Source organism: Alligator sinensis, unplaced genomic scaffold (assembly GCF_000455745.1).
Source record: "Alligator sinensis unplaced genomic scaffold, ASM45574v1 scaffold907_1, whole genome shotgun sequence".
Classification (NCBI taxonomy): Eukaryota; Metazoa; Chordata; order Crocodylia; family Alligatoridae; genus Alligator; species Alligator sinensis.
The window spans coordinates 864,694-889,084 of NW_005841925.1; the positions used below are offsets into that span (position 1 = coordinate 864,694).

Sequence of the window (24,391 nt, forward strand, 5' to 3'; positions counted from 1 at the left end):
GCCTCGCCTCTGGGAGCAAGGAGGCACGTGGGGTGGGCTGGGGAGCGGAGCAGTTTCCTGGTCCCAGCCCCTGCCTTGCCTCTGGGAGCGAGGAGTTACATGGCGTGGGCTGGAGAGTGTAGTAGATTCCTGGTGCCAGCGGAACCCACGCCAGCCCCCAACCCCAGCCCCCACATTGCCTCTGAGAGTGGAGCAGTTTCCCAGCCCCAGTCCCTGCCTCTCCTCTGGAAGCAAGGAGACACATGGCATGGGCTGGGGAAATGGCGCCAGAAGAGTCTGCGCCAGCCCCCAGCCTCAGCCCCATCGTTGCCTCCAGGAGCGGAGCAGTTTCCTGGCCCCAGCCCCCACCTCGCCTCTCCTCCAGGAGCAAGGAAGCGCATGGTGTCGAGGCTGGGGAGCAGAGCAGCTTCCCAGTGCCAGTAGAGCCCCCACCAGCCTCCGCCTTGCCTCTGGGAGCATGGAGGCATGTGGTGTCGGGGCTGGGGAGCAGAGCAGTTTCCTGGCACAGGCGGAGCCCACGCCAGCTCCGTCTTGCCATGCCTCTGGGAGCAAGGAGGCACATGGCGTTGGGGCTGGGAAGCGAAGTAGTTCCCCGGCACCAGCTCCCAGCCCCACCTTGTCTCTGGTAGCACATGGCCTTGGGGAGGAGCCGCTACCTGAGCTTACCTCTGGTAAGTGTCCTGCGCCGGCCCCAGTGCCTCTGCCGTGCTCAGCTCGTTGCCCAGCTCCTCTTGGGGAAGCCACAGCCCAGTTCCTATCTGGGCAGGTGCATGTTATTAATAAGTTTGTGCGCAACATGTTTTTAAAGCGTGCGCAGCTGCGCACGCACACAGCTTGGAGGGGAACCTTGGTTTTGAGTACTTTGGTCTTTGACTGAAAACATCCCAGAATGAAGAGCCCTTCATCTTTTGGAATTCTGTGTCAATTCCAGAAGGAAAGAGGTCCTTAATGAGAACCAGGATGACTGTCAGAAAAATGGAGAACAGAGTTGGGGTGATGACGCATCCTAGCTTGACCGCAGCTCAGATGACAAATGGATCTGTCTCCAATCCATTACATAGGACGATTTCAGACATCCAGTGGTGAAGAAGTCTTGGGACCATGATGTACTTCTCAGGACATCCAAATCAGGCCAGTACTTTCCACAGATCTTCGTGATTGACAGAATCAAAGGCTTTAGTGAGGTCAGTGAAGGCCACATATAGGTCCTGGTGTTCCCAACGCTTTTTTTGGACCTGACAGACAATAAATAACATGTCATTTGCACTACAGATTGTCCTGAAGAAATCTGATGTTGAGAGTCCTTTGCATTGCTTTTGGCTGTTTTTGATGTTTCTAGCTGGCCGGATGTTCATAAAGGATCTGACAAGACAGTGAACCTTGCAGCAATCATCAGTTCCTCTCATGGCTTGTGTGATATGGACATCCATTCAGTCATGGGCTCTAACAATAACATAGTCAAGGAGGTTCCAGTGCTTACAGTGAACGTGTCTCCGTGTGTTCTTGCGTGTGTCATTGTGTGTGAAAATTTCATAGACATTAGGACTGGAAGGGACCTCGGAAGATCATCAAGTCCAGCCCCATGCCCAAAGGGCAGGAAGTCAGCAGGGGTCATAGGATCCCAGCAAAATGGACATCCAAATGTCTCTTGAAGGTGTTCAAGGTAGGTGCTTGAACTACCTCCGGTGGCAGTCTATTCCATACCTTGGGCACTCGGACAGTAAAGTTCTTCCCTATGTCCAGCCCGAAATGATCACGGAGGAGTTTGTGACCATTTGATCTTGTCATCCTTTGGGGCACTCTGGTGAACAGACGTTCCCCCAGATCCTGATGAGCACCCCTGATAAACTTATAGGTGGCCACCAAATCACCCCTGAGCCTGCGCTTTTCCAGGCTGAAGAGTCCCATAGCTCTCAGCCTCTCATCCTAAGGTCTATTTTCCTGACCTCTTATCATGCACGTGGCTCTCCTCTGGACTCTCTCAAGCTTCTCCACGTCCTTTTTGAATTGTGGAGCCTAAAACTGGACGAAGATGGTGTTTGTGATAACAAGATTGTGTTTCACACATTTGCTCAGGAGAAGGATGCCATTAGAGTTGGCTTTCTCTACTCCATCTTTCCCAATGATGCCACTCCATAGTTCCAGGTTACGTCCAACTGTGGCATTGAAGTCACCAAAGAGAATGATCTTATCCTCCTTGCAAGTATTAGTCAGAATATAGTCAATGTTGGAATAGAACTGTTCTTTGACATCATTGTCAGCATCAAGCCAATGCTGATGTATATGTGCTAATGACTGTGGTGTATTGGTTGTTGCTGCGCTTAAGACAAAGAGTCATAAGATGTTCATTAATGCCCACAGGGAGCTCTGTATGTTGGCTGATGGGCTGATTCTTGATGGTAAAACCAACACCATGAACACATCTGTCATAGGCCAGTTTCCCTTTCCAGAAGAATGTGTAGCCTCCATCTTCTTGCCTCAGCTGGCCCTCATCCAGTCACTTTGTCTCACTCAGAACTACAGTGTTGATGTTGTATTTTGCTAGTTTCCTGGAGACGAACGGCAGGTCTTCTTTCTGGTTGTTCGTTATCTTAGTTACCCATCAAAGTGCAAACATTCCATGTTGCAAAAATCATTCTTATGTTGTTTTTGACCACTGAGTGATCCCACTAAACACATTATCCAGCCAGGAACAGATAAGACAGCCCAAGTTTAGGGCACCTTTTCTAACCCCTTCCACATGTTGGGTGAGCAGAGGGGATCCTGTGACTGCTCAGTCACGGTAGCTACTGCCAAATTGCAACTCTTTCTCAACCCAGGTGCAAGACAACCACCAGGCTGCTGCCACTTGCATGCAGATTCACGGCTGGCGACTGCCTGATTCATTAGTGCCATCTCCTTCACCCCTGCTCCATGCCCACAGGGCTTTGGAGGTTGGTATAGGAGAGCATTTTTGTTGTTCTCCATTGAACTCTGCTGACTTAACAGGCTGACTGTAATATGTAAATTACCATGCTGGTATTACTACATCCTTTTATTAGTATTTCTTGAGGGAAGACATGATTAGAAAGTTCTTCTTCACCAGGAACAACAACAGTAGATGATGTGACTGTCAGAGTAAGAGTGAATGATTAGAGGATATACAAAGAAGTTTGTACAATTCTTCCGGCCATGTGCATGGTCTAGACTTAAGCTGTTAAAAGTTATTATCACACGTGTTAAATTCAGTCATTTTTAAGAAAAAATACAGGTGAAGGCATGTCCATAGCTGAAGAGTGATGTGCATATTGGGAGATTGCTTGTGTGTGATGTATATTAAACACCGTCAGACATGCTGTTGCCATGATTCCATTTATATTGTAGAAATTGACTCTTAAGCCCCTTTTTCAGTTTATTCTATTAGGTAGAGCTGCATAGAAATAAACAATAACAACTTTATGTGAACACACTGAGCAAAGTCCCCTGGAGTAATACAGATGCTTAGAGGCCTTGGAAGTGTGATTTATGAGGAAAGGCTGAAAAAACTAGGATTAAAATGATCCCGGAGAAGAGACAGCTAAGGAAGGAATTTGATAACAATCTTCTAATACCTGAAGGCTGATGCTAGGGAGAATGGAGATTAGCTTTTTCTCCATGACCGTAGGGGACAGGATTAGGAGCAATGGTCTCAAACTTCAGCAAAGGAAATTTTTAGGTTGGAGTTTAAGTACTTTTCTAACTAAGGGCATTTATACATGTACGGGGGGGTGGGGTGTCCTTTAATTAGAGCTGGTACAAGAGCAGCTTTAAGTAAAGTGCCTGGAGCATCTCGTGTATCAGTGTCCCCATGCTGAAAAATGGCGGTGGGGGCACTTTAACTAAAGCTTATTGATTACAGCACATTGAAGCAGCAAGGCTGCTCATGTATAGGCACCCTGTGAGTACGGTCTGGTTTAAACAGCTTCTCTCCTACCTGGTGCCAGGGCTGTCTGCCCAGGTAGCCCCTAGGCACCTCCAACCCCCTCCCATGCCCCAGTTTTCCTGCCCAGAGGAGCAAATAGCCCCTCCCCTACCCATTCTTCTCCCTGTCCTTTTTGGGACACCTTCCCCCCGCTTCCCTGGGTTGCTAAGCTGTTGCTGCTCCCTGGGAAATGCTTTCCCCAGCCTGCAGGAGCCATCTTGTTGCAGTGAAATGCCATGATATGGCTGCTTGCTGGGGAACTCCCCAACAAATGGCCATATCACGGCATTTCGTTGCAAATCACATTTTTCATGACAAATCACTTAATTTCATGATTTTCACAAAAAATGTGAAATTGTGGTTTTTAAACCAGGCCCCAACTATGAGGATGGTTAAGCATAGGAACAGGCTACTTAGAGAAGCTGAACATTTCTGGGGTGGGCAATTCCACAAGAGCTGCCTAGATAGACATGTGGCTGGGATGGTTTAGGCAGAAATGATCCTGTCTTGAGCAGAGGGCTGGACTTATGTGACCTCATCAGTTCTCTTCCAGCCCTACTTTCCTATAATGCTATGAGCCTAAGATACTGAGAATGCTTGATAGTATGTTAGACAAGGTTCCTTGGGTGAATCTTTCATTAGACCAACCCAAATGGTTGGAGAATAGTTATTAAGCAAGCTTTTGGGTTCAAAAACCCTTCGTCAGGCTAAGGAAGCTTTAGCAGTTGGTGTGTGCTCTTCATGTTAGGCATTTACCCTTGTTTTGCCTTTGCAAGTTCCTTGTTTACATTCTGCTAAATTGGATAGGTAACTTTAAGTGCTTTCAGAAGACCAGATATTTCAAATGTGGCTGGGAATGTGTGTACTGGAGCAGATTTAACACTATGTATTTAGCAAAAGGACATAACTCCTACCTTATTTCTGTATCAGATGTGACTTATTATTGTTGTTTTATGTATTCCATTTATTTGATACACAAGCACTGAAGCGCCCTTTCTAATATTGTTTATCCAATGTTCTTTGCATGAGAATAGCAAAAGCTCATAAGCAGGCAAAGAACGGGCAGGCATGAGGTAAGCTTTCTGCATACAAGCTTTGCCAGTGCACGCAAATTCCTGGTTTGCTGTACCTTTCAGTAATCTACACTTGCGAAGAAGGTACTCCAGACCTTCACTATCCCTTCTCTTTCAGTGCTTGGGCTCTATATTTTAGAGGCAAGCAATGTCATAATTTTGTGATGTGCACAAATAGTTAGAGTGAAGTTCTCAAACTGTATTATGTAAAAGTGACTTCAACGTACCTGAAAATCTTATGATTCTACCAGCAATTTGTTGAAGGATTACTTGATCTCAAAATAGATCTTAATAGTAAGAGTAATCATTGGAAATGAGTAGGGTTCATATTAGAATTGTTCTCTCTTGTGATGCTAATTGACATAAAATGGCTTCTATTTTAAATAGTGGTTATATGTCCAACCAAACACAGAACATTGTGAGTGGGATACTTTTTGGCACAGGCCTGTGGGTGGCCCTCATTATCACAATGCGCTACTCGTTAAAGATGCTTCTTTCCTACCATGGATGGATGTTCGCTGAACATGGCAGACTTTCTACCGGAACCAAGATTTGGATGGTAAGGCAATTTTGTCCATTTCTATTTTAATTGTAGTAATGATATAATTTTGTTAAATAATTTATGATCCATTATGGATTTTGAAGTGAGTGCTTTAGTATTTTCTTTCTGGTATCCTTTCTTACTCGTTTTATTTAAATAATGATATGCACTGGGGGATGTGCGCTTTCTCTTCTTTGGCTACTGTCATCCATTTGCCATTGTCTATTGATATTGGAACTGTTGGGTACCCCTTTGAGAGAGAAGATTGTTTAAAGTGTAAGTTATTAATTTTCCCAAAGCAAAAGACCATATATATGGTTTGTACTTTAATATTCAAGTACAGTTCAGTGATTACAGACCCTTGCATACAATGTTCTATCTTCTCTGGAATGAGCTGCCCTAGCTGCCTAGTGCAGGTTGGGTTGGAGCTTGGATTTAATTTCTGCAGTGTATGCCCCTTTATAAATGACACCTACCATATTTACTTAGATCCAAGAGAAGATTTCCCACCCCCCGCCCCAACAGCATGATGGAGGCGGGGGCTCATCTTGAATTTGAGTACCAGCCCAGGGCAAGGCAGTGGCTCAGCTCTGGCTTTGGCCTCAGACCCTGGGCTGAAGCCAGATCTGAGCCACCACCTGCTCTGGGCTGGAATATAGCTTATTTGTAGGGGTGTGCGAAATGGGCTGTATTTGATTCAGATTCGGATTTGGCCCGAATCGGGGACAGTGATTTGATTCGTTGATTCAGATCACTGTAGCGATTTGATTTGGTTGAATCCGAATCTGAAGATTCGATGCTGATTCAGAGAATCAGTGATTTGGCCATAGACACAGCTTTAAATGTTTTTTCTACATACCTCGAGGTACCAGGCATGGCTCATGAAAGTTGTGATGCTGGGGCAGATGGAGCATCCCACGGGAGCGTGGGCAGACCCCTACATGCTCAGCAGCAAACCTGAAAGTGAATCGGAAATATTCCCAGTCTCCTTCTGAGCCTGCCACTGAGGCCTGCCCACCCCCGGCTCAGTGATCGGCTGCAAGGGTACCCCAGGTGCCCCCCCAGACCCAGGAGGCATCAGTTGCTGAGCTGGGTGGGGGCATGGGGGCCCCCTCCAACGTGCTCCCCAGCGGACCCAGAAGTGAACCAGAAGCGCGTCTGGTCCACTTCTGGGTCTCCTGCCGAATGCGCTGAGGACACCCCCCCCCCCCCCCCACCACTCCAGTGGGATGCTCCATCCGCCTCACCATCTCAGCATTCACGATCTGCCTGGTACCTTGAGATATCTAGAAAAAACATTTAAAGCTGTGTCTATGTCCGAATTATTGAATCTTTCCAAATATCTCTAAATCGATTCGGAGGGTTCTGATTTGATTCGGAGAGATTAAAGGGTCTTCAGATTCAGAGATTCAGCCACTGAATGAGGCCAAATCTCCGTCAAATCAAATCAGCAACTGAAGCTTCGCAGAGCCCTACTTACTTGGCATGTGAGGGGCATGTGACAAGGGGAGCATGAGGGATACTGAGGGGAGGGTGGGACCTGTAGCCTGTCCCATGCTCCCACCCCATTCCCTGGTACTTTTTGCCTGCCTGTCCCCTGCTCCCATCCTCCCAGCTGCCCCCTCCCCCTTTACCTTCTGCTCCAGTTCTGGTCCCTCAAGCCCCAGCCCTGCCTGGCCAGGAGCTGCTGCTTCTCCCTGGCTGGCCTGGACTGGGGCCATGCTGGGGCTGTGATGTTTCTGAGTACTCTGGAGCTGGGGCAGAGCTGCAGCAGAAAGTAAAAGGGTGGGGGTCAAGGTGGGGGGAGGCAGGCTGCAGGAGGAAACAGGAAGTGGAGAGGCAGGGGCCAGATCTGGCTGAAGCCACAGTGCTGCTGACTGCCCCAAAAGAGCAGCAGAGCAACAGCAGAAGGGAGGGGGCAGGCACAAGGACAAGATGCAACAGTGTGGGGCAGGCTGCAGGGGGTGGGGGAAGCAAGGAGTTGGGAGGGGAGCAAGAGGCAGGCATAGGCATGGGGAGGGGCATGGTAGACGGCAAGGGAGTAAGGTGTTGGGGTCTGGCTCCTCACCTCCAGTAGTGCTTTCCCCACCAAAGCAGTAGGAGGGTGGGGAACAAATTTAAGACAGCTTTTTGCTAATTGGATTCTATACATGGAAAATTATAACAATTTTTTATTTTTCCATGTACAGAACTTAATTGGGGTGGGGGGGCTCATTTTAAATTTGAAGTTATCTTGGATTTGAGTAAATGTGGTGCTGCGGTCTGCTCTGTTTTAGTAAAATAGGGTTTTTTGTATATACATTGGTGAATGTCTTTGGAGAACTTTTTGTTAATCAGACTAATTTAATCTCAACAGAAATACTCTTCCTTTGGCTTGGATTGTATTAGAAATGGCATAAGAGCCATACTAAGATAAAGCTAACCCTTAAACTCAGCGTTCTCAACCCTTACTACAAATTGCTCATAATGTCTAGTGACCTTCTTACAGAAGGTATTTGGGAGAGGTTTGTGGAAAGGTATATTAAAATACTGCTGCGGTGTGCCTATGTATGTTATGTTACAAATGAAATTTTTGCTAGTTTCTCTCAGATATGGTACAAAGAGCCTCCTGATTTGAATTTGTACAGTAAAGGCTCTGAATGGTAAGGCATTCTGTCAATTGCTTGAAGTTCTCACTGGCTGAGTTTTCAGCATGTCCTACCAAATAGATATTTTTAAGCTGTTAATCTTCCCTTAACACTAAGCTTACGCAGCATGAATTGTAATGCTAATTACTATGCTAGCCGATTATTATATTTCTGTGTACGGTTAGAAAGCTGTTTCTGATCATGGTTTTTAAAATGTTTATCATTGTAAAGGTCTGTACCTATCATTCACTCTCATTTCTAAGTGAAGTCAGATTTTCTTTTAGTCCCTCAATTTTTTTGAGCTCTATCACGATGAGTTTACTAATTTCCAGTGGTGTCGATAGTGTCATTTCCCTTGTTAAACAGTGCTCAACTTCAGAACTGTCTAAATGTTTACTATACTTTTGTATCTTGTGGCTTTTTTTCTGGAGCTTGATTTCGTGTTTTATTTTTCAGCTGTTCCTTTGAGTAAAAGCATTTCAGGGCGTGGTTATTATGAATTTTCTGGCCTCTGCTAAAAAATAAACCATGGTAGGACAGCTGGATTTTATGTGAACAGAGTCCAAAGTACTTTGCAAATTACTGAAAATTTAGTAACACTTCTGCTGTATGGTTAATTATTTTTAAGAAAACATTAAATCCTAGGGGTACTAAGCAAAAATTCTGTAATATAATTTAAGATTTGTTCTTAAATATTAAGAGAGATTTTCTTCCCTGTAAAGGCAAGGCCCATTACAGTGAGATCATTTCTGTATCTGGATATTAAATTGGAAATATTAACTGTGCGTGCAACCAAATATCTTATTTTTGACGCACTATTTTAAATATACAAATTGCACTAAATATCTTAATTAACAAGATTACTGTAAATAAATAGGTATACAGAAATAAATGTCGCTATTAAACGTGAATCTGTGGCTTAAGTGTTCTGGAGGTAAATAGTTCCTTTTTTCCATGAAAAACTCCAGAAGATAGCTTCCCTGTTTTAAAAAATATATATATATATGTTCTGTCAACAAGCATAATTAATGACCAACTCCCTGAGACCAGTAAGGCCTACTCCGAAATTTTGTAGAGCTTGCTGTCTCTTGTAGTTCCTTAGCATTCATGTTAGGAACAACTTTCTGTTGCTGTGGTGGCCCTCAAAGGTGACAAAGGAAGGAAGCTCACTATAAAGCTTATATTGTGCATCACAGAATAAACCAACTTTCTGGTTCAATTATGCATGGTTAAAGATGGAAAGAATTGCATCCCCCCCACTGCCCCTTCCTTCAGCACAAATGCAGGATCACGCAGTAGAGACAGCAGATATATATTTTTTGAACAAATGAAAACTCCTTTTTTCTTTCTATGCTGATATGACAGTTGCATGATGATGTCCTATTCTTTATAGTAGTGTAAGTCTAATACACTACTGTGTACACAAACTGTCAGGGTTTGGAACTGGTCAGAGGTGGAAGTGCTGTTTCCCTTTCTTCAAGCCCCTGAATGGAAAGGGATGAAAGATGCTCAGATGCATGTATTTGGAAACATTTTCCAAATTATATACATTCTTTCTGACAAGGTCCTTTTGGTTGAAAACAGAAGCAGCTGTGTGCCCAATACCATGTAGCAGGCAGTTTTTCCCATGACTAGATTGCCCGACTGAGAGAACTAGGTCTAGTCACTTCACACGCATGCCTGTTTTTCTGCCTCTAAAGTAGGGGTAATGATACTTATTTCTTTCTAGCAAAATGCTTTGAGATCTACATCTCAAATGTTAAACAGTATCTTTCTAGTTACCTATGTCCTTTGGATTCCTTTTTTGAAGCTAATAGTTGTTTTTTCTTAATTTCAGTCACTAGTAAAGCTTTTCTCAGGATGTAAACCAATGTTATACAGCTTCCAGACATCTCTGCCACGACTACCAGTCCCATCTATTAAAGACACTGTTACCAGGGTAAGTTGTTAGACATTTAACTCACTTTTTGCATAATTTCGGACAAAATACAGCAGCATGTTTCGCCCTGTCTTGTATAGTAAATGTACTTTGGTTAATGCCATTTAATAAGAGGTTAACATATTTGCATCTGCATTTAAGGTAAAGATTCTGTTAAAGCAGTAAAAACAAGGCAATTCAAACGTTAGACTCGTACTCCATCCTTTGGTTGTTAAAACCGGGCCTATTCTCTCCAATAATTGTATAATACCATATGTCTTTTCAGTAGATGCTGCAGAACACAGAAATGCATTCAATTTGCAAGAGTACTGTCAGTCCTGAATATCCCTTCCTACTTTTATGTCTATATTGTATACATTTGACATATTACTTAAACATAGCATTTGTTATAACAGATTTTGTTACAGGAATTCTTATAGGGAAGACACCAACTTACTGGCATTTCAGGTTTACTTGTATTCTTGCAGTTGTTGAATCTATCTGGTATTAGACAAAGAAACTATTCTGGGTTTTGTTTTTGGTTTTTTTGCAGTGGAGGGAGATAAGGCAACAAAAATAATTCTAGGAATTTACGTCAAATCCCTGAAGTTTACAGATCATACCTAAAATGGCCAATAATAAAGAGACTGTTTTACATTCCTAAAATGTCTTGCCTATAAGAGAGAGAGAAATTTTTCTAACAAGGCCTAGGCTGATAAATATATTTGCATGTGTAAATGGAGTGGATGGTTTAAGGAGAAAATATAGATAACAGAAAATGGGTTTATAGACTTTTAAGATGTGTTTTCTCAATGTTATTTTTAACTAAACACCTGCTTCTGCTGAAATTCTGTGAGATGAGTTTGATCCCTTTTGTCCTCTTTAAGCTCTGTGTGAAGAAGTAACAATGAACTATGGTGAAGTCTGCTGCATGGTCATTGCATCTTTTCTTGTGTTAATTCTAGTATCTGGAATCAGTTCGGCCACTTATGAATGATGTAGAATTCAAAAGAATGGATGGTCTTGCCAAAGATTTTGCAGTTAATCTTGGACCAAGACTCCAGTGGTATTTGAAGCTGAAATCCTGGTGGGCTACAAACTATGTAAGTAGATGAATAGATGTCTCTCATGAAATTACATAGTTTAAATCTCTCTATTGCTGCATTTTTTTCCTTTTTTCTTTTGCATGCTCTTTCAATTTTCATTCTTTCTGAAGTTGAAAGAATTACTACCAAAACTGCTAGAAAAAAAAAATGGTGTGCATATTCTGAATGTACTTTACACCTATTAGTTCTCACAGGATGCATCTACAAGTTCAATTAATGCGACTGAATAAAATGTAGAGCAATTTGCACTACAATAAACTATTCCTAGGTGCAGCATCTACACATGTGCCCAGGACAGCAGCAAACTGAACTGGGGAGGATCAGTTTAAGCCAGGGTTCTTCCTGCCCTGCTCTGTCCTACTGCAGCAGCCAGGGGGAGCTCCAGGCTTCAGCCGCAGCTACCTGGGTGTCAGCCCTGGTCTGACAGGGGACACAGGGATCAGCCCTGGGCTCTGGCTGGTGGTAGCAGTGTGTCCTGGGGGCAGCCCCGGGCTGGCACGGAGTACAAGGGATCAGGCCCAGGCAGTGGGTAGCTGTGTTCGGTGGTGGAGGAGCTGGCTGGGCCACGAGCCTTCTGCTGCTGCCGAGCTATATGGCTAGGCAGGAGCATGGCCCCCTGCTGGCTGGGCTGGCCAGACACAATTTACACCCAGGTCAGAGTCTACAAGTGCATTGCTGCGCAGTAAATAATTTTGCAGTAAGCTAGTGCTTATATTTTACAAGTACTACTCTGCTGCAGAGTTAATTAGTTTCCTGTGGCCTAATAGGGCCACACTTGTAGACCCACTGTGTTTACTGCGGAGCTAGATAGTCTACTCTGCAGTAAATGTCTTGTGTAGATGTGCCTACAGTTACCCATTGTGTTGCTAAGGAAATTCAAATGACTTGCTGAGTGTGACACGGCAAGTAATCAATACAACTATAAGTAGAACTTGAGAAAGTATGGATCCTAACTTTGTTCCCATTATTTTACACCAGTCTTTTTAACTGTTGGCTTAATGTTTAAATTTTTTAGTTCTCTGTTTGCTTTTGAACTTGTTTGTGAGTGCTTCACTTAGCTTACTCAGGACACAGGGAGTAAAAAAAATGTGGTTTAGCTTCGCTTTTTCCTCTTCCTCTCCTTGATTGCTCAAAATGGAAACTTTATGCAGCTGCCTCATTTGCACTTCTTACAGAAAGAACATGTGGCCAAAACAATGAAATATAATCCCTTCTGACCCATTATATAAGGCTTGGCTTTATAACAGTGGTACTCAAGCTTTTGGCCATGTGGGGCAGATGAGTGGCATAATGCTGGTCCTCAGGCCGGATCTGGCCCTGGGGCCTGGTGCTGTCCCTGCCCATCCTGCTGCATCCCTGAAGGCCTCTGGGTCCTAACAATCCCTGTGCACTGGAATCAGGCACTCAATCCAGTTTGTGACCTGTGGCTCCTCCTGTTCTCCTGCTGCCAATTTTCTGGACCTGTGGGGAGCCCCCTAGGCTAAATGACACCGTGTGACAGGTTGGATCTGGCCCATGGGCCAGGGGTTGAGCACCCCTGCTGTACATTATAGCCTGAAGAAGCTTGTATAGTTCTTAAAGCCAGGCTGTCAATAGAATGAAGAATATTCAGGAGATTTATTGCAATACATATTATAAGGATACTTTTAAAATTACTGACTGAAAAAGGGAAGGACAGTATCTTATCTGAGTATTAAGACTGAACTTCTGGGTCTTTGCCACTGTTGCAGTAATAGTCCATCATACAGCACTCTTAAAAACAAACAAGTAAACAAAGCACACAGAGTGTAATGTTACTGAGGATTGTGGAGCCAGTACAGTAAGGGACTTGGCTTGACTGGAGAGTGGCACAGGTTATAATGAGCTTCTATTAAATGTTGTTCTCTTCAATGCCATAGGTTAGTGATTGGTGGGAAGAGTACATCTACCTTAGAGGACGTGGGCCAATAATGGTTAATAGTAATTACTATGCAATGGTAAGTAAATCCTCTAAACATTTAAATTTTGTAGAAATGCTGTAGAGAGAATTTTTTTAATTAATAAATATTGTTATCTTTCTGAACTTCATTGTCAGTGTTATTGTTATGATCTGCTTTTCTTTCTCAAAGTATATTCTGCATATCATGTCTTGCAACACAGCTGGTGTGCCTTAATATGCAATTTTCATAATAAATGCACAGCACATTTTGTGTTTAACTCAAATTTATTATGGAATCTTACTTCCATTTTAAAAGTTCAAGAAGGATTATTGCTTCTCCATAGTGTTACTAATTTACTTTAAATAACATTGACTTTTGCCTTAAATCACTTGCAGCTGGTCTTTTTGGCAGGGATGCCACAAGTTGAGCCCTGCCCCTTCCCAGCTGCCACTGATCCCTGCCCCCCAGAGGTGCACCTGATAGTGTACTTTGTGGGGAGGGGGAGAGTGGTGGTGGGGGGAGCAGAAGGAATGGGTTGCAGTGGGCTCTTGGGAAAGGGTTGGCTACAGGGAGTGGCAAGAAGGGATGCTGACAAGTTGCTTTGAGAGAGGTTTAATCTCCAAGAGCCAGGTCCTCTTCCCTGGCCCCACAACCACGGCAGTTTTATATGGTGAATAAGGATTCCAAGCCCTGAATTTGGCAGCAGTGTCCTGCCCCTGTGCCTGGAACCTGGAGTCCCCCTGCCTCCATTCCAATGCCTTCTATTACTGAGCACACAGGGTTCATGGACCACACATAGCAGCTGCCTGTGGCATGCATGTGACAGGTTGGCCACCCTTGTCTTAAATACTCTCTGTATTACTCGAACAATAAGCATATGCTTCTTTAAACTTGTGAATATGTATGCATTGGCCATACAAATTTACAGATCTCTTATTAGAAATAAGGCACTAGTTTCTCCATTACCTCTCTGATTACAGATTCAAATTGAGGTTTACTGCTTTTCTGCTGGTGCTATGAATACCATTGACTAAATAGGAGCATTAGGCTGATATTATTAAAGGGGAAAGTATTGCTACTATTTTGTGACTTTTGAAAACATTTTGTTGAAAGTAGGATGTCAAGTGACTTGACCAGTTTCCCTGCATATAAAACCCTTTTTCTGTATATACTAAAGTAAGTTAAGTTAAAAGAAAATTGTCTTTCAGTTGATGAACAAATAATAAAAGCATTCTTTTGAATTTAGTTTTGCAACTATATTACCTGTATTAACTTCCCTTCCTTCTATTTTCTTCAGGACTTCTTGTGTGTTGCTCCTACATCTATTCAGGCTGCTAGAGCTGGTAATGTTATACATGCACTTCTGCTGTACAGAAAGCAACTGGACAGACAAGAAATCAAGCCAGTATGTAAATCTGATGAATGGTTTCTGACTATTTCAAACTAATCACTTTTCAAAAAATAACAAAGAGGAATATTTCTATGTGACATCTAAATTTGTGATGTAATTGTATTCAAAAATGTACTTTGGCTATCAGTTAACCTGAGGAGCCTTCAACTTAAAAAATATACTCTACCATGCATATTAAAGGCTAAATTCTCTTGCTAGAGCCATATCTGAGCTTAACTTGTCTGCCTACAGGCCAGAATAGTTGTATGCACATGTATATATTTGTTATCATTCCATCTGTTAGATTCACCTAATGATTAATCATGCAATGATATATTCAAGCTGTGAAGCTGTGGAAAATGTGCTTGCCTTTCTATGGCAAATTTTGGCGGTTTATGCAGTAGAATTTTAGTGGAGAAAAGACACATGGTAATGAATATCATTTTAGAGAAGCAGATATGTCATATAGAAATAGTTTGCCTTGTATTTTAATTTCTGAGCTGCTCCTGAGAATACAAGGAATGGTATATGTTTACATGCAAAGGTCTACATTAACAATTAGTTAAGAAGTAAATCAAGCAAAACAGAAGAATCTCTTTACTTGTCTTATCCATGTGAAAATTGAAATGGGAGAACAGAAACATAAATCCCTCCTACATTTGTGGTCTAAAATTATTGCACTTCAGTTAAAAATTGAGCATGATGCTATTTATTTCGTAAAAATTCAAACTTCACAAGCTAAATGTAAAACAACTTGATAACTTTATCATGCATTCTCTAGTTGTGAGGAACTAATGAAAGACATCAGAGTAGCAGTTTTTTTATACCCAGGTAAACATGGAATATTACAGTATCTTTTGGCCACACAATTTACTTAGAGGTTAAGGGCACAGACAGAAGTGGTAGTTTGAGTGATTTGGCCCCTGAAAGGAACTCTACAGCCATGTCATAATACACATGCATGGCTGCAGAGTGCATTTAAAATGGCCAATTCCACAAAAAATTAACCCTGGTTAAATCAGGTATTACATTAAGGTGCTCAAAAGCAAAGCACCTTAGGGAACTTGTGCTTCCTCCAAGGTTAATTTTTTGCTGTTGGAGTAGGGGGTCTGAGTTGGCACTACCAGCCCAGCCCTATCCCTCAGGCTAGGAGAGGGAGGGGGAAGGAGAGGGAGCTCCCAGCTACTAAATGGCCAACACTAAGGAGGAACAGGGAGGTGGGAATGGAGCTTCCTCGCCTTGCAATGTCTGTCTGTCTGTCTGTCTGTCGTCATCGTCCCCGTCCCCGTACCCCCAATACTCCAGCTGGTGTACCTAGGGAAGAATGGAGCCTTCTTGCCTTGCTCTATAAATATAGGTGAGGGGGGCCCACAAGTTAAGCAGGCTTCGTTTCCCCCTTCCCCCCTCACTGACAGCCTTGGAGCTGGAGGGGGCAGGTCTGGGGAGAAGGGTGGTTCGGCCGCCTCCTTGAAGGCTGCTGGAGCACCCCTGCATGTTGGTCAGGGCTGGAGCAGACTGGCTTCAGTGCTCCCATCCCTCCACCGACACAACGGTCAAACATCTTTTGGGGCAGGGGGGTTGGGCTCTAACTCATGGTATTTTATGTAAAGTGTCATGAGTTAGAGCCGGGATCTAATGTCTGTCTGCACCTTATATGCCCAAGAAGGTAGAAAGGATAACAGGTCATTTTAAGCCCATTTAACCCAGAAAGCAATTTAAAACACAGAAAAACCTCTGAAGTGTGCCATAGAAATGGGTGCTTTATGCAAATAACACCGTGTGAGAGCAGAAACAATGAACAAAATCGGTGTTCAGGCAATAGTTCTTTCTTTAAGCAGATATGCCGCTGAATTGCTTTCTCTTGTCCAATTTATATAAATAATATCCAGCCGGCTACCACTACTCCAGGACATGTCCAGAAAATCTTATCAAACGTGCAGACCAAAACTCTACATCTGTTAGACCTAAACTTTGGGGAAATGCAGATCCTAATTAGGATCTTGTAGCTTCAGGCCATCTCTCTGCAGCCTCTAAAAATGGAAAATAAAGTTACAAGAAAACTCTTAAGCAGTTATTTAATATTTTTAAACTACCGGTACTATAGATTCTTATTTAGAAATATTATGTCCCCATTCCTCTCTGATGCTCTTACTCTTCCTTTTTAAAAATACCAATTCCAGTAAATGGTTGAGTCTCACAAGGATGGCTAAATTTTATATGGACGAGTGCACAGGTAATGCCATCCCAGTGTCTCTCTTACTGAGTATACCAAAAGCTTCCCCCTTCTCTGTCTCTTCAGTGTTTAGAATGGAGTTTAGTCTCTACTCCATTCTATTGACAGAGAGCATTTTAATGATTAAATGCAGCTATGGAAGATGAAACATCTCTGGTTAGTGCGTATATGGAACATGTCTGTTCTAGAAGACAAATATAACAAGACTGCATATGTTCATTTATGCAGTGTATCTGTAAGGGACAGAACAAATGAAGAGGCAACCCAGGCAGTGAATGTGTGATGTTCTGCATCATGGGTTGGCAGCCAGAGAGCTTTTGGCCTGTATATGCACAGCTTGAATTGATCAACCAATTGATCAACCAATTTGATGCAGAAGCTGAGCCAGCTACCAAAAGTATCTGAGCAGCCTACAGAATACTAGGGCTGCCACTGTGGAATCTTATATGTGTAGGTCAGTGGAAAACTAGGAAGAAGAAAGAAAGAAAAAAGGGGTTTGGGAACTGACGTGTTCTGAATCCTCCATACTTGTCCTACAATTTCTCTCTAATCGGCATGTGTTTTTTCTCTTAATTTGCTAATCGTATCTTTAAAAACACAATTGTAACACACATTTGCGGCATAGATTCTTCTGATGGGATCCACTGTTCCACTCTGCTCAGCTCAGTGGGAGCGGATGTTTAATACCTCCCGTATCCCAGGAGAGGAAACAGGTAAGCACAGTCAGCCAAGAATAAGAAGCATCAAGGATTCCAAACAGTCTGTGGAACATTTCCTAAGAATGGCCTCCTAATAGGTCGTTAGATTGCCAGCTATTTAGGTTTACCGAGCAAGGTGTGAAAGATGCTCTTATGTGAAATTGCCTTTCTTGGCGTTGTAGCCTTTTTTTGACTGACTTTAGAACTTGATTGGTATGGTTTTGGCTTTTCCTTTTCTTCGTTTAGAAGCTGACCATAAGACATTGAGTGCTGCTTTTTTACTTATATTCTTTACTTTTCTCCATTCTTTTCCTTCAGGTTCATTTGGGGTTTTTTCCTGTGTTTTTTGCCTCCATAAGATATGTTCTCTCTGCAGTCTCAGTCATTTGAAATCCTTTTTTTTTTGTTTGTTTGACTTTCCCTTTTTCCTTTCAGCTTATGATTCAAAATACCATCCCAATGTGCTCTTCTCAGTACGAACGTACATTCAACACTAGTCGTATACCAGGCATAGAGACAGGTACAGTTTTAGTCCTGTCAGCATTTTTGGCCCTTATTTGTATCCTCATTTTGTATGCATAATGTCAACCAATTGAAATCACTTATAGTAATGACACACTTTATCCAAGTTGTGTAATTTCTCTGTAACATACTCTAAGAGAATCATTTTGCTTTTCCTAACAAATATGGGCCCTTCAAAGTTCTTCAAAGTTATGAACCACTTCCAGTTTTGTCCAACTTATCACTATATATAAGGTGGTAACTACTGGTTAGAGACATGATGGTGACCTACTCTTGAATACTTTTCCTATTACTGCCACTTTTTTGTGCAGTTCTCTACCGTTCCTTTTAACTTTTCTGTTCCTAGTTTACTCATAGGGAAAATTATATTCACATACCTCTCAGAAATTTTGAGGCTTAAATAATTGATATTTGTAAAGTATTTGGGGATTTTCAGTGTGGAGCATAATAAGTAGGATCCTGAGAGATGCAGTTAAAATACTTTTAAAAATCACAAGGAAGGGCTGCGAATGTAGATTTGGACTATAATACACATGATAGACTTGCACAGTAGTGGACTATAATAATAGCTAAAGGGATGGGCAAAACCTTTTGACCCTGTGCAAGTCCATCCTGGACTGGTATTTGTGAGTTCCTGACATTGGGTAGACAGCATGACTTAGTGCACAGAGCACCTGACTGGGGCCTGAGAGACCTTGGAACTCACTTTCACTCTATGCATCACTCACCCCATCTGTGAAACAGAGATAATAATTCAGACCTGCTTTGAAATGTATGAATGCAAAGTGTTCTATATGAGGTAGTATAATAATATCACTATATCTCAGAAACGACCCTTACAACTTTTATCCTTGTTGAATTCTTAGAGTTAGTGAATCAAGTTATCCTGACAATTACTTTATGGAATAAGAATATAATTGTATCAGCTGATCAATCAAACATCTTCCACCAACAATTTAAATCTTTTTAGAAGGAGAGCCTCCTTGAGAACATGCAGTGATCTATGCTTTATGTGCATTTTGATATTTTTAATTTACTTGCATATCTTAACATTATGTCCTGTAGTTCATTTTCTACTACCTAATCGTACAGTCAACTCAGTGCTGAGCATGTGTTATAGCATTTATAGTGATAGGATTGTGATGCCAAAATACAAGGCAATGATTTCACTGATGGATAAAGCAGTGGCTTCTCATCCAGATAAATTAAAAAAAGATGGATTAAGGAGCAGAAACATAAGATGATCAAAGGGCCTAACAAAAATAGGGCAATTCTGAGACAAGATAAATAATGCATTGCATTCAGAGGCTTAAGTCGATTCCAACTATGCAGTTGATCAAATAAAAGTTATCACCCACAAAAATCCTTTCTTCCCCCAATTCTGAGACCTAGCTCTGAAGATCAAGAGTATTAAAGTCATGAGAAATTTCAAATTAGCATCCTAGGAATTCGGGTATTTCTAGGACTATGAAAGTAGCACGGCTTCATGTCAATAGTTGTTAACCATAGTTGGAACTAGATTGTCCCTAGTGAAGGTATGTAAATTGACAGTAGGAAAGGAATAGGAAGCCTTTACTTACAGGCTGTGCCAATGGTCCAAGTGGAAATTAAATGCGCATATGCATGAGACCACTTTTTGATAATCACTGGAGTGCTTCTTGTCCCAAAATAAAATAAGGAAAGAAGCAAGGGTCTGGAACCATACCCTGGCTATGCACCTACTTCTGTTGCTGTAGCCTGAAAAGTGATCTGATGAGCACACAAGTGGTCTGGGAAGTAGGCTATACACTCCTTTTGTTCCCTCGTCACAGTTGTCTTGATAATAATTTGTCATTTTAGACACAAACATAAATTCAACCCATCTTTCAGGCAATTGCACATGTAAGCTATCATTATTTTAAATCATTTAGGTACTACAGGGGAAAAATGGTTCATATACTTTCTTTGAATTGACCTCTGAAAAAATATGCCATTAAATTATAATACTGTAATTGTAACAAATACCTTGGATTAAAGTCTATATATTTGGACTTTACTACTGTTGTGCCCTAGTACTACTACTGCTTCAGGCTTGCTATCTTGCCAGCAAACCTTTACAAATGTTTTATATGAAAATATTCTGTCAGTTTAATTAACTCACAATTTATTTCTTAATCATTTCCTATATTCTGCTTGTTCCTCTTAGTGTTTCCAGCATGTTCTTTTACTAATAAAAATTAATTTACTTCGCTTTTCTGTGGCTAATGCATGCAATGCGCTAGCTTTGTCTTCATTTTTCAATTAAAAGTTTTTCTGCATTCTGAAGAACAATAAGGTTTTTATTTTCATTAAGTTTTTTTAATACATTAAGACTTTTATAGAAGCAGTTTTTGTTTTAAAATATGTAGTTCTGCACTGACAGTAATACAAGTTTGAGTAATGTATCTTGACCACTAAGCAGTTCTTACTTAAATTTTTTCTCTAACAGCTAAGTATAATGTATGACAATGGTGACCTATATATATTATACTGTATTTACTTGAATCTAACACAACATTTTTTCCCAATCAGCATGAGAGGTGGAGGGGGAAGCCTCTTGTTTTAGATTCACAGATACAAAGCAGAGCTGGTGGGCAGGCAGCTGCTGCGGCTCTGAATCTGGCCCAAATTTACACTCACCCACCATTGTTGCTTTGAGTGAAATTCCAGTTCATGCAATTGGAGCCCACAATTTCTTGTTTTGGTGCTAAAATGCATCTTAGAATTAACACATTCAAACTTTTAATAGGCCATTTTCTGTAGCAGTATTTTTTTCTGAGTTCTCTATGCAATTAACTCCACATTCTGTTTGATTTAACATCTTGAAAATAAATAGGTTTAGACAAACTGGTATTTATATGATGAAATGTTAATATTGTTTAAAGGAGGACTATCCAACTGGCAGGCCCACGGGCTGTATGCAGCCCCTGAAGGGTTAGCACGAGTCCCGTGGATTTCTGGCCAGCCGACACTGCCCCCTCAGTGTTGCTCCCACCATGGCAGCCAGGTTGTTAAGACTCCCCCTCCCTCCTCTGGTTTCTCCTCCCTGCCCCTACTCCTGGGACTAGAACAACACACTGGGGAGGGGAGGAGGGCTTGTTGGAATGCCTGAGCTGCACATATGGCGGGAGAGTAGGGTGCCTGTGCTGCACACAAAGGAAGGAATTTGGCTGCCTGTCTGCAAGTGTTGGAGGGAGGGTGGGTGGGAGGGAGCTGCCAGTATGATATACATGGTGAGGCGAGGGAGGACCCTTGGGTTGCCCATGCCTTTTTGTGGCCCCTGGGACTGCAGCCCACACATCATGTAGCTCTTAGCTGCGCAGGAGTTGGATGGACAGCCCTGGTTTAGAGTTAAGCATTCACTTAAGCTTTGCTTATATCCTAATGCCACATGACCAAAGATTTTTCATGCTTATTTACAATTCTAGACACTCTCCAGCATGTGAAGGATAGCAAACACATTGTTGTGTATCATAAAGGACGTTACTTCAAAGTCTGGGTGTACCATGATGGCAGACTGTTGAAACCTCGAGAAATTGAGCAGCAGATGCAAAGAATTCTAGATGACAGTTCAAAGTCGCTTCCTGGAGAAGAGAAATTAGCAGCTCTTACTGCAGGAGATAGGTATTAATTTTAAAAAGTTAATTCTAACTTTGGAAGGCAGTTTTATATACACGTAGCAGCATATTTTTGTGCGGGCCGGGAACAACCCGAGCCCTTTTCCGTGCTGCACGCGGGCTGTGGCCAGCAGCCCAGGCACGCCGGGTCGGAGAGGGAAGGCCGTCGAGCTGGAATTAGGCACAAACGCATATTGGTAGTTTTAAAGATTGTTTACTTACACCGAGATGGCAGTGGTGTAGGCTGGAAAACTTGCTTGAGTTGCAGTTACAGACAGACAACACTGATGGTCTCGTGGAGGTTGCTAGGCTCCACGGTGCAGAGCTCCGGATGCTCTGGGTGAACGAGCCACCAAAATAGAAATCGTAAATACGTCTTATAAAAGTCGCGCTCGAAGACGGGAAGAGGTGGGCGGTGGATCAGGCCGCCACGCTCCTCTGGATCTCACACAGGGTTTCTATTACCCTGCCGTGTACCCAGAGTCCCCACGAGATGGATGTGGAGTCCTCTTCGGCTTGGGTGGAAACCGCTCAAGCCTCTTATACGGCTAACAAGCCAATCGTTAGCCGCCACGTGTGAATAATTTAGCACTAGCCAATCACGGGGAACGAATTTACATACCAGTGGCAGGAACTCCTTTGCACCGTGCATTCGTCTTGCAACATGAGCATTGCACCCTGCAAAAGAAGCTGCAGAAAAGGCGGGAAACTCGTCCCTGCACCGGGGTTTCCTCTTGCTACAGGAAACTCTCCCGTGCAATGCTCTGCAACTTGGCGGGGATAATTCTGGTGCCGAAGCGCGCACACAATCATGCCTTTTGGGTCATGACAATTTTGAACTCTTAATCCTTACTGCTTTTTAATGTCGCATAGCATTATAACATGAAATCACTGTTTGAGTATTTCCTGTTGGAGGTAGATGTTACTTCATGGCTCCTTCCTTCAGTCTGAAGTTGAGAAGTCTACTCACTTTTATTTATGCAGATCATAATGAAATCAGTAATTGGAAGCACACTAAGCGTGTACAGTTACTTGTGCATGTTTATGTAAAGTGCTTCAGGGTCTTCAACCAAATTTTAAGGCTAAGACATTTGGTTGGATTCTGCCTTGTTACACTAATGTAACTCCAAAATACCACTATGACTTCAGTAGTGTTGCTCCTGATTTATGGTTATGTAATGTAGAAAGCAGACTCTGTCTAACTTTTCCATTAAGGAGTGCTTTTGAAATAATGTAATGAGAGTTTGATTGTAGAATTTAGTAGAAATTACAATACATAAACTTTCTTTTGTCAGCATATAGTCCTGTTTTACAATACTTGTATATGGATTTGTTCATATTAAAATCTAACTTAAAAAATGCAGCATTCTGTGTACCCAAAGACTGAGTTACAGTTGTTGGACTCAAACTTGAAGTATTCAAATATTTGTTTCAGTTCTCAGAGAAATTCTCAGATATAATCATTCCGTTAGCCTAATTTTGCACTGATTATATGCATCTCCAAATTCTTATGTTGGTGCCCATCACCAGAATATATGAGCAGATATGCATTGGTTCCATAATGTATTTCCTTTTGGTAAAAATTGTATTCTCTGGCTTGCAGCAATACATTTGCACATTTCAGGTTGTAAATTCAGAAGGTATCTCCAATATACAACATATATAATATACCTGTGTAATAGCTGTGTACTGTTTCAGTTGGTTTCTGATGCTCATAATTCTGTAAAGTTTTACAGAAATCTGATGCAGAAGTATCTGTAGCAGCATCACATACTTTCCCTAATAGAATAAATGCATGAGACACAGAAGGAAAGCCAAAGGATTTTCAAATTTCTTAAAAATGTAGATTGCCTTTCAGAGCACACTAGCATCTTAATATTTCTAGAAAACTGAGCATCTTGCATAATATAACTAAACTTTATTTCCTGCTGCAGAATACCGTGGGCTAAAGCTCGTCAAGCCTATTTTGGACGGGGAAAGAACAAGCATTCCTTGGATGCAGTTGAAAAAGCAGCTTTCTTTGTAACTTTGGATGAAAGCGAGCAAGGATACAGGGAAGAGGATCCAGTGACATCATTGGACACATATGCAAAGTCACTGCTGCATGGCAAATGTTATGACCGGTACAGTATTGACCAAATGAGAAAAAGACTATAGTTGAGTTGCACTTTATCAAAGAAAATTTGCTTCATGTATAACATGATAGAATGTATTGCTTTTGTGTACTTTAGTGGTCTTTGGTGAGCTGGCACACAACTCCATTTTTGCAATATTTAGTGTGGAATAACATATGTGCATTCTAATGAAATCAGTCACTTTTCATGTTTCATTAGTGTCATATGTGCGTGGGTATCTGGCAACTTAATCATTCAGAGCTATTTGTGGCTCAGTTGTTGACATTTTTATGTTTCAGTAAAATAAGCAGTATTCCTGTCCTTTGTAATACTTGCCTCCCTTTCACTCTTCAAATAGATTTCCTTCTAGCAAAAAAAAAAAAAAATTCTATTTGAAAATTTACACATTTTCAACCTTTGCATTTTTCTTTAATTTGAAGTAAAGTATCTGTGTGTTCCCTATTAATTGTGATTTATCTTTATTTGCCAAATAGGAATAGTAATGCATAGCCAATATGAAACATTGCAAGAATTGCTTCATAGGCCAGACTCACAGAAAGCTTAAATTGTTCAACTACATTCCATTCAGTTGAGTTGCACCCATATAAGCAATTGGGACATTTGGCCTTGTAAATTTATAGCCTGGGGATTTCTGCAGCCTGTTCCTAACTCTTT

At 41.9% G+C, this 24,391-nt stretch overlaps 1 protein-coding gene across 5 annotated transcripts in view; it reads left to right on the forward strand.

The window, feature by feature from the left end:
* The window catches only part of CPT1A (carnitine palmitoyltransferase 1A), a 67,742-nt gene that overhangs the window by 25,840 nt on the left and 17,511 nt on the right, over positions 1–24,391 (forward strand). For 3 of the 5 annotated variants that reach the window (XM_006019180.3, XM_025198549.1, XM_025198548.1), the window contains exons 4-11: positions 5,401–5,572; positions 10,019–10,120; positions 11,065–11,202; positions 13,104–13,181; positions 14,422–14,529; positions 17,373–17,460; positions 21,414–21,609; positions 23,537–23,725. In XM_006019180.3, the coding sequence (XP_006019242.1) occupies positions 5,401–5,572; positions 10,019–10,120; positions 11,065–11,202; positions 13,104–13,181; positions 14,422–14,529; positions 17,373–17,460; positions 21,414–21,609; positions 23,537–23,725 (1,071 nt within the window). Of the gene's footprint in view, positions 1–931; positions 1,132–5,400; positions 5,573–10,018; positions 10,121–11,064; positions 11,203–13,103; positions 13,182–14,421; positions 14,530–17,372; positions 17,461–17,880; positions 17,966–21,413; positions 21,610–23,536; positions 23,726–24,391 lie in introns of all 5 variants that reach the window. The other 2 variants (XM_025198550.1, XM_006019181.3) reach the window with 2 other exon arrangements.